This window comes from Kryptolebias marmoratus, linkage group LG14, assembly GCF_001649575.2.
Source record: "Kryptolebias marmoratus isolate JLee-2015 linkage group LG14, ASM164957v2, whole genome shotgun sequence".
Classification (NCBI taxonomy): domain Eukaryota; kingdom Metazoa; phylum Chordata; class Actinopteri; order Cyprinodontiformes; family Rivulidae; genus Kryptolebias; species Kryptolebias marmoratus.
In genome coordinates, this window is record NC_051443.1 from 26,257,963 (window position 1) to 26,267,900 (window position 9,938).

Sequence of the window (9,938 nt, forward strand, 5' to 3'; positions counted from 1 at the left end):
CCATCCAACCATCCATCCATCCATCCATCCAACCATCCATCCATCCATCCATCCACCCATCCATCAGTTTATTTCCTGTTAGAAAATGTCTGCTGCTGCTGATGGCAGCGGTGTGAGGATGAAGAGTTTGTCTTCCTTCTCGGCTCTCAGAACCAGCAGCTCGGAGCCGACATTAGCTCCCCACGGTTCTGTGAGTCGCTTCAGAACCTGAACTCCGGAGGGGAGGCAGGAGGCTGCAGAGCTGCTAATGTGGCCCCCCCACAGTGTTCATCTCGGAACGAGCCAAGCTCATCCTCTCCCCACTGTTCTGCTAATGCAGTTACACCCCGACATCAGCAGGGGGGGCTCTCTGCCTCCACCCCGCCCCCCGCCCTCTGTGCTGAAGATCTGCAGTTAATCAATCATGGTGCTGCCTTAATGACACCCTGCTGCTTCCCTAATGTCTCCTGGCAGCGGCGGCCTGCAGCTGGCTCACATACGGGCCCCCCGGCTGACTGACAGGACCCCTCACCTGAGGGGGGGGGGGTCTGAGGCCTCGCCTGGTTGCTTCTGCCTCCGAGCTTTCCAAATGTAAATCAGGAGGAGGAAGATAAAAAGGAGGAAGGTTTGTTGGCAGCACCTGCAGCCATGTTTTAACGCCAACATCAGAAAACAGATTAATGGAGTCATAAATCATCCGAAGACAAACGGAAGGATCTGTCCTGGTTTTATGTTTCACTTCTGGAGGAGCCATTTTGTTTCTGATTCACTGGTTTGTTTGGATGAATTTCAACAAATAAAACTGAAGAAATGCAGTGACTGAGTTTCACTGGGGTCGCCACGGTAACCGCACAGCTGTGTCTCACTCCCTGACCGGCCAGTTCATGAGAGAAAGACTGAAAAGTAAGCCTCAGACAAACTATCAGTCGGATCAGAACTTCTTGACCTGTGAGCAGCAGAAGGTTCTGATGGTTCTACAGGCTTCACTTCCTGTTTGGGTGTGTGACCTCTGACCTCTGAGAGGAAACCATCAGTCCTCCAGCAAAGAGACACACTGGGTGGACGGAGACAGAAACACCAAACAGGACCAGGTTTAGAGCTCCTAACAGATCTATCCTACATTTGAGTTTAAAATCCTTTATAATATTTATAATTACATTAAACTGAGTTTAAATCTGTAACCATGGCTACGGTTCCAGGTTTTAAACTCATCATTGATTAAACCTCTTTAATAAACGGCTCAGTTTAATATCAGTGGTGAAGTGAAGCTGTGGTGTTTGTCTGCGTGCAGATGTGATAAATGTTTGCTCCTCTCGGTGTCCCGGTGTCGCGCTGCAGATGATGGATTGCTGTTCCGGCTCCAGAACCGGTCCGCTGTCAGTCCTGCTGAGGACGAGCTGACAGCCTCGACAACAAGCAGCAGCAGGAATTAGAAAGCGATCCAGCCGACAGATGGGCCTCTGAGCGCTGCAGCCACCTGCATGTTAATGGAGCCGCGGCTCACAGGAACCAGGCTGATGACGGAGCCAGGTTTGGACCAGAACCTCGTACAGACTGATGGCACCGCTGTGGGTCGGCAGAGAAAAGGTTCAATAAACTGACAGAAGGTCGTCTCTGAAGTCATTTCATTTACATTTTTACTGTTTTATTTCATAAAATAAACTCTTTGTCTGTAACGTTTACAGGAAAAGCCTCCACAGAACCAGAACCAGAACCAGGTGTGGACGGAGAGCAGCTCTAACAGAACCAACAGCTGCGGTGGTCCAACAGGTCAATGAGCCCAGACATCAGAGCTGGATTCTGATTGGATGAAAACGGCTGACATGAAGCCGACTGAATATTTGTGGACTGGAGGTAAAAACCAGGAAACAACGATTTAAATGAACTGAAGAGACAAACATCAGCTGATGGAGACAGCCTGAGGTCCAGGAGACACCTGCTGAGGGACATTTCATCAAATATTAGCAGGGTGTTTGGACATATTTGAGCCTTTTAGAGAAAATACTCAATAAATTTAAACTTTTCTTCACAACCATTAAAGTTGCAGAAACAATCCACCCTAAAAAAAACTGTTCAAATAAAACATTTATAATTAAAGTGAGGACATTAAAATGTCCCGATGTCTCTCTGTGGAAATAATGAGATGTCTGCTGCCATCTGGTGGACAAACAGCAGCGGTGCGGCATTAATTAACTTTAAACTTTTATTAAACTTTATTTTCTGCTGAACTTGTTGAAGAAACGATCAGAACGCTGAAGAAAACTTCAAAAGGCAAGAAGTTCTTCAAGAGAAAATTTAATTTCAATGTGGAAAAAAATGGGAAATATTTTAAAAGTATAAAATACAAAAGAATCCTGACTCTGCTTCACCACAAAACAAAGTTCTGCTGAGGTTCTCATCAAACAGCTTCATACTGAAGAAAGTTCTGTTTTTATCCACTCAGAGACGTTACCATGGCGACAGACTCAGGTTTCAATCCGAAGCTTCAGGTTCTTCATTTTCTTTAAGGTAGTTTAAAAAAAAAATAAAAATCTACCATCCCTCAATCAGCGACACATTCGGACCTTCAGAACCAGTTTGAGTTTAGAATAAATAACCAGAAACAAAGAAAACTAAAACAAGCTGAACTCAAAGGTACAAAATTATAAAAAATAAAAAGTTCATACGGTCCAGTTTCCCACATCGAGATTTACAAACGTCTCTGCAGAACCAGAACATCCTCCTGCAGAACCAGAACATCCTCCTGCAGAACCAGAACATCCTCCTGCAGAACCAGAACATCTCGAGTCCTCTCAGCAGCAGAACCTCTGCAGGAAACAGGAATGTTTTTTTTTAATCTCCTGATCTGAGAACCAACGTTCCGTCGGGTCCGACTCTAGAACACTCGGTCAAACTCGGTCTGATTGGTGGTGGCCGGGTTCCGGTTCTGGTTGGGCTGCGGCTGCGGCATGTGGCCTCTTCGCCTGGGCGGAGCCAGGTACTCGAACATGGAGGTGTTGTGCGTGGACAGCATGTTCTTCAGGTCCGACGGCATCGGGTCGGACCAGAAGAAGTCGTGGTTGAGCGCGTCGTCGCTGTCGGTGCGCTGCGCCGGGTCCAGAACCAGGAGCTTATCGATCAGGTCCAGAGCGTAGGGATCTTTGACGTAGGCCTTGAGCCGGTCCTTCACCTTCCTCTTCTGGCCTTTGGGCAGCTCCATCTTCTGGTACAGCTCGTACTTCTTATCCACTCCGGGCCAAACCTCCGGGGTGATGGAGCCGCACAGCTGGCTGATCAGGGTCAGCTGGTGCTGCTCCGTGTTTCCCTGCATGATGGGACTCCTGGTCCACATCTCCGCCATGATGCAGCCCGCCCCCCACAGGTCGATGGGGGGGCCGTAGTCCCGCTCACCTGAAGGACAGGGGTCAGGGGTCAGAGGTCAGGCTTTTCATTCATCAACACAAATATTTTATTACTTGTGAAGAAAATACGGTTTTAGGAAAATCATTTTATTTACAGTTTCCACAACGACCCAACTAGATCAGAAGTGACGATCTAAGTTTTTATTAATCTTTAGCTGATAAATAAAACACTTTCATAAAAGCAGTTCCTCACCCAGCAGCAGCTCCGGAGGTCTGTACCACAGCGTGACCACCCGGTTGGTGTAGCGGTTCCCCTGACTGTTTTTAGCCAGGCTGAAGGCCCGAGCCAGACCGAAGTCCGCCAGCTTCAGGACTCCGTCTCTGGTGATGAGGACGTTGGCCGCCTTCATGTCTCTGTGAAGAATCTGAGCCGTGAAACGAGAGAGGAGCATCAGGGAGCAGGTCCTCACCTCCAGGACTCGGAGTTAGCGGGTCTTTGTCTCACCTTGTTCCTGTGGATGTAGTACAGCCCGTTGAGCAGCATCTGCATCACCTTCTTGATCTCTGCCAGCGTGAACTTCACGTTAGCGTTGCTCAGCAGGCCGGCCAGGTCGTGCTCGCAGAAGTCAAACACCAGGTAGATGCTGCCTTTGTACCTGTTGAACTGAGTGGCTTCAAGCCCAAAAACAAAGTCACCATGAAGCCTGGAGACAAACTACTTCCTGCTCTGAGTAAACGGCCCGCTGAACGTCGGGCGCCAACCTTTGGTTCTGCAGATCTCGATCAGATTCACCACGTTCTCATGTTTTAACAGCTGCAGGATCTTGATTTCTCTCAGAGCTGTGATCGGGAACTGGAACAAAGCAAACAAAAAGGAGTTTTAAAAATGATGCTGAATTTAAGCTGAGAGTAAAAAACAAAAAGTAGAATTCCTCAAGGACATGAAGTAAAACAAGTCTGAATTCGAAGGAGGGGAAGCAGGAAGGAAGTCAACGCTCGGGTTGGTTCTGCGGGTCAAAGAAACTTCCACATGAACACCCAGACTGGACCCGAGGTGTCCAAAGCACCACACTGTCCCCACCGGCTCGTCTTCGTCCCATAATGCACCTGGAGCCAGGTCGTCTCCAGGTGAAAGGAGAGAAGAACACAGAAATAAAACCCAATCCATCAGACCAGATCGGACCAAAGGTAGGAGCTTTGGACGGGTCAGGGTGTCCTGACAAACTGGGACGCTCTGTGGGTTCTGACATCGTTCTATCAGAACCAGCAGGAATGTTTTCAGCTCCTCTCCTGGATCAGAACTCCACCAGCTGGACTTCAGTCCTCATGTCCAACGGTCTTGGGTCCTCCACGATCCTGTCTCACGTTTGGTCGGTCCAGGAGGTTTGGACATGTTCTGACCCAGCTCATCGGTTTCAAACAGAAACCAAAGCCAGTCTGCTGTCTGTGGGTCTCATCAGAACTCTTCAGGTTCTGGTTCTTACCCCTTCTTTCTCGTTTTCCATCAGAACCTTCTTCAGAGCCACCTTCTTCCCGGTCTGTCTGTGTTTTGCTTTGAAAACCTCCCTGAGAAGAAACAGAATCACTTTTATTCAGATTAAAGCTTGATTTTTACTACAGAAATGCTGCTAATATTAGCAGTTAGCATGACAACCCGAGCAGCTACATTCTTGTTTTATTTTATCTATTTTCTTAACTTTAAACACCTCGGACTCACCCAAAGGTTCCCTGTCCTATTTTGGCCAGTTTCTCATATTTAGAGAACTCGTCGCAGAAAGGAAACTCGACTCCATCGTAATATTTGGACATGATGGCGGCCTCCCGGTCGGGCCTGGAGGGAAATAAAGACATTTTAAGACGAAATAAAGTGATTTTTAAAAACAGTGAAGCAAAGAATAAACACCTAGATGACTAAAGAGTTATACATATAACTCAAAGCTGTAAATCTCACTTTTCAGCCGCGCTAGAGCCGCTGGATTTCTCTCGCTGCATTTTAGAGTTGGTGACCGTTTCTTCTTCTCCGGTTTTATTGTCGGTTCTTAAACAGCGGTCGGTGCGCTGCCGCCACCAGCTGGAAAAAGGCTGGAACTGCAGGCCGGAAATTAATAAATGTTTAAATATTGTCATAACTTTACAATAAAAATAAATAAAATTGAAACTTAAAACTCAAACCACGAATTTATAACTGTTTTAAACGAAGATCTGCTGTGGATGGATAAATAAATTACTTTAGTGTTCAGATTCTTTAAACTCTTATTTTACATTTGTACTCATAGTAACTATCCTGATATTTACAGTAAACAAAGGCTGAAATATAGGTCTTAAATAAATCTGAAAGTAAATTAATATTGAATTTTAACAATACAAAGTAATGCTATAATTGTATGCATAACAATAACAAAAATAATTCTACAGTTAATTAGCCTATATGTAATGTATTTTGTAGACATAAAATAAATGCATATATGAGTTCATAAGTACTCTTTTAAGCATGATAAAATGTTTTTTTAATAATTAAGATTAAAAATGGGAACGAAATGGGTGTTTGTGACAAGCTTCTGGGAACAAAGAGACAAATTATAAATTGTTTTTTGTTAAATTATCTGTTAAAGTTTGTTTACAGCTCATCCTTTGAGATTAGGAGCCTGTTTATGCCTGAGTGAGTCATAGTTCAGAGTTAGGAATCTTAACAGTAAGACGTTTAATATTTATTAATTTTTATTTGAACATAAAGTATGTATATTAGAATATCATATACCTATAAAAACATAAAATACCACATGATCATAACAAAAGATTATTGATAGGAACTTATTATTAATAATAATGTAAAATACCATAACATTACAATACAAATGAGTTTAATATATTTATACAAAACCATGATTTATAAACTGAGCAACAATTTTTTGTTGTTGTTTGTTTTTTGATCATTACAGAACTGCATAGGATGCACACTGTTTATCCTCCTTCATCAAACACAAAATATGGTGTATTTTATTTAAATTTAGTCTTTATTGGTGTGAACTTTGTGCAGAATATTTAACAAACTGATCAGAAATGACTGAAGGTTCTTTCTTCTGTTCTGCTGGAGGCAGGACGTCAGTTTGGGGGGAGTGTTCCTACGTCATCACGCAGCGAACGGACCCTCCCATATTTGGTATTGCCTTCCGATGGTTTTATTAACGCCCCATGATGGCGTGTCTGCGGCGCGTGCTACAGCCCAGCTCCAGGTTTGTCGCTCTGCTCCGAGAGCGGGAGTCCGCGTTCGGGTCTGCGGTTCTGTCAGTCCGGTACCACAGCACCAAGACGGCTCCTCACATCCCGGGGATGGACTACCAGGTGAGCCGGGTCTCCTCCGCCCCAGCACGGCTGCTCGCCGGAGCTAGCTAGCCTCCAGAAGCGGCTTCAGGTTGCTGAGTTTCTGAACCGAACTGTGATAAATGTGGTTAAAAACATGGCTGACAGCGAAACGCGTCAGAACTTCATGTTTTACCTGAAGTTTATCACAGAACCCAGGGACTGTTAGCCGGAAAACAGCGTTTATTTAGCGGCTTTTCTGACTGGTTGGGTTTGAGCCGGAATGAAGTGAACTTTAACACGAGCTGTTTAAACAAGTTATCAATTATTAGGTTGAACTGGAGCAAAGAGGGTTAAAAACTGCCCTGAAATAATGAGAGGAAACCTCTCCTGCTGGTTTATAAATACAGTATCAGTGTCCAAAATAACAACAACTATTCATCACAAATGTTCTGTGTTTGTATAGAAATGTTGTTTACTGATTGGTCAACTTTCCAAAACAAAAAAAACAGATAAAAGTCTGACTGCCTTAAAACAGATCAGTTAAATTAGTTAATGTTTCCAGAGTTTCTCTGTCATCCATCACAGATGCTGTTTGTTTTTATTCATCATTTCTCTGCTTATTGTTGCTTTGATTTGATTTCAGCTCATTAAAGCTGCTGGTTTTATTAAAAACATGAAATAAACTCAAACTGGAGCAGTTTCTGTTCATCAGATGAGCTGAAAATCACAAACATGACGGTTAAAGAAGCAGATTTATCAGAAACAGGATTTCTGCAGCTCCTGAAGTCCTAAATATCAGAAGATTTCACATCAAAACTACAACTCCCATCATGCATCGGTCCTGTCAGGAGGACTTCATAAACAGGCCTCCAGAAAGAAAGAAATGTATTTTGTTTTTAAATTTATGTAGATCCTACATTTGGAGTCTTGAAACCCTGAAAATAAAAGTTAAATCTGCAGGTAAACCGTCTGTAAGAGGGGTCAAAGGTCAGTGGCATCTGACCGGAATGGGACAGATTGAACAGCATTTGTGAGGGAATCTCCACAAACAATCGTGGAGGATTTTATCTTTTAACTTCCTGCTGTGAGTCTCAGAATCACGATCCTGCCGTTTCAGATTAAATAAAAACTAAATGATCCCATACTGTCAGCAGGAAGTCCGGCTGAATCCCCGAGCTTCACAATGAGGCGAACATTTTACGGTTATGAGGTCGTACACAGCTGAGAGGACAGTTCAACAAGCCGGGTTTTTCAGAATCTGTCCGTTTCTCACTCCTCTCACGTGTCTCTGATTCTCCAGGAGTCTCAGCTGATCAGAGATCAGCCACAGATTACTCTTCCAGCGTCCCTGCTCTTTGTCTGACTTGGTCGTTTATTTTTAAAGTCCCATTAAAAGCCGATGTTTTGGTCTCAGGACGCCGTCTGCACCCTGAACACGCTGCAGACCAACGCCAGCGCTCTGGAGCAGGTACGGCGTGAGAGGAGCCACCCTCGGCTGCAGCTGCAGGCCATGAGAGGCTTCCTGGAGCGGGCCGGGCTCTCCGTGAGTTCATTACACCCAGAGCCTTCAGAGGGGACGGGGTCTGAGTGTCTCACCTGACTGTGTGCTCCACAGGTGGAGCAACTCGACCATCTCAACATCATTCACATCACGGGAACGAAGGGGAAGGTGAGCAGCTTCAGGTCTGCGTGTCGACGCCCAGCCGCAGGTCGGGAGGTCGCTGACGGCTCAGTTTGTGTTTCAGGGCTCCACGTGCGCGTTCACCGAACAGATTCTGAGAAGTTATGGCTTCAGGACGGGATTTTACAGGTGAAGCCGTCACACACACACACACACACACACACACACACACACAACCTGAAGCATTGTCAGCAAACCTCCACAGATCAGCTGCTGTCTGTTAGCAAAATATCTCATGAAACACTGAACAGACTAAAGCTGATGGGTGAACGTCTGCAACCCCATTCAAGATGGCCGCCACAACAGAGTGACCTGAGCTAGCAGTCAGTTTTACAGGTGGAGTTAAAGTCGGTGGTAGTAGCTGAGTCAGACTGAGGCCTGTTGGATGTTGTTAAACATTTGAGACGGCGGGTGACAAGCATTCCTTCATGAGTTATTTCCTCTGTAAGACAGGAAGTGCTGAATGAGGGAATGCATATCGCCCGCCGCCGTGCGTCCCACAGAGCTCAGAGTCTGTGCTGGGAAGGACTCTCAGCTACTACCACACCGTCAGGAGTTACAGCAGTTCTCTGTTGGCTGTGGCGGCCATCTTGAAGGGGTTCTGCTGGTTGAGCTGTTCTGGTTCTGGTCTCGGCCCGGTCCACTCTGGAGCAGATCTCTTCCTGTCTGCGCAGCTCTCCACACCTGGTCCAGGTCCGGGAGAGGATCCGGATCAACGGGCAGCCGGTCACTAAAGACCTCTTCACCAAATACTTCTGGCAGGTTTTTGGGCGCCTGGATGAAACCAAAGATGCTCACGGAGGAGCCATGCCGGCGTATTTCCGCTTCCTCACCATCCTGGCCTTCCACGTCTTCCTGCAGGAGAAGGTACGGCGTCTCCTGGAGCCCCGCCCAGCGGGAGGCGTCTCCTCATCCTGACTCTGATCAGCTGTTTCCTGTCCTCAGGTGGATTTAGCTGTGATAGAAGTCGGTATCGGAGGAGCGTACGACTGCACCAACATCATACGGTAAGTTTTACTGTGTTTGAGATGAGAGGATTAAATATGAACACATGACTGCGGCGCAGTCTGAGAAATAAATAAATAAAATAAACTGATTTAAATCAGTTTGATGCATTTAATGAAAACAGTTCCAGGAGAGTGAAGTTTGTTTTGTCTCAGATAAACGTGAAGCTTCTGTTGTTTGTTTGTTGTTGTTGTTGTTGTCGCTCCAGGAGGCCGTGGGTCTGTGGCGTCTCCTCTCTGGGCATCGATCACACTCAGATCCTCGGAGACACCATCGAGAAGATCGCCTGGCAGAAAGGAGGCATCTTCAAGGTGTTTGATTCCTGCTGTAACTCATTAACACACACACAGACACACCGACACACACACACACACACACACACACACACACACACACACACAGACACACACAGAGACAGACACACACACAGACATTCACACACACACCGACACACACACACACAGAGACATTCACACACACACCCACACACACCGACACACACAGAGACAGACACACACTGACACACACAGACCCACACAGAGACAGACACACACCAACACACACAGACACACACAAAGACATTCACACACACACACAGACACACACAGAGACAGACACACACACAGACA

The 9,938-nt window shown here is 45.9% G+C and overlaps 2 protein-coding genes across 2 annotated transcripts in view; one reads left to right on the forward strand and one right to left on the reverse strand.

Annotated features, from left to right (window-relative positions):
* Positions 1 to 2,258: 2,258 nt before the first annotated feature.
* cdk9 (cyclin-dependent kinase 9 (CDC2-related kinase)) lies at positions 2,259 to 5,378 on the reverse strand. Its single transcript, XM_017441126.2, has 7 exons — positions 5,272 to 5,378; positions 5,038 to 5,151; positions 4,805 to 4,886; positions 4,083 to 4,173; positions 3,826 to 3,992; positions 3,574 to 3,745; positions 2,259 to 3,369 (listed from the first exon to the last, which is right to left on the reverse strand). The coding sequence occupies exons 1-7, from the start codon at positions 5,310 to 5,312 to the stop codon at positions 2,855 to 2,857; spliced, it is 1,182 nt and encodes a 393-aa protein (XP_017296615.1). The 5' UTR covers positions 5,313 to 5,378; the 3' UTR covers positions 2,259 to 2,854.
* Positions 5,379 to 6,491: 1,113 nt separating this feature from the next.
* The window catches only part of fpgs (folylpolyglutamate synthase), an 18,357-nt gene continuing 14,910 nt past the window's right edge, over positions 6,492 to 9,938 (forward strand). The window contains exons 1-7 of the mRNA XM_017441124.3: positions 6,492 to 6,662; positions 8,038 to 8,166; positions 8,239 to 8,292; positions 8,369 to 8,433; positions 8,979 to 9,171; positions 9,250 to 9,311; positions 9,518 to 9,620. Coding sequence (XP_017296613.1) covers positions 6,513 to 6,662; positions 8,038 to 8,166; positions 8,239 to 8,292; positions 8,369 to 8,433; positions 8,979 to 9,171; positions 9,250 to 9,311; positions 9,518 to 9,620 — 756 coding nt within the window. The 5' untranslated portion in view covers positions 6,492 to 6,512. The remainder of the gene's footprint in view (positions 6,663 to 8,037; positions 8,167 to 8,238; positions 8,293 to 8,368; positions 8,434 to 8,978; positions 9,172 to 9,249; positions 9,312 to 9,517; positions 9,621 to 9,938) is intronic.

Coding starts and splice junctions, on each gene's coding strand:
- cdk9 (XM_017441126.2), bottom strand. CDS start 5,312: ATGCAGCGAGAGAAATCCAGCGGCTCTAGCGCGGCTGAAAA. Junction 4,174..4,804: donor TGGAAAACGAGAAAGAAGGG/GTAAGAACCAGA, acceptor GCTTTGTTCCAG/TTCCCGATCACAGCTCTGAG. Junction 3,370..3,573: donor ACCTCCGGAGCTGCTGCTGG/GTGAGGAACTGC, acceptor CCTGTCCTTCAG/GTGAGCGGGACTACGGCCCC.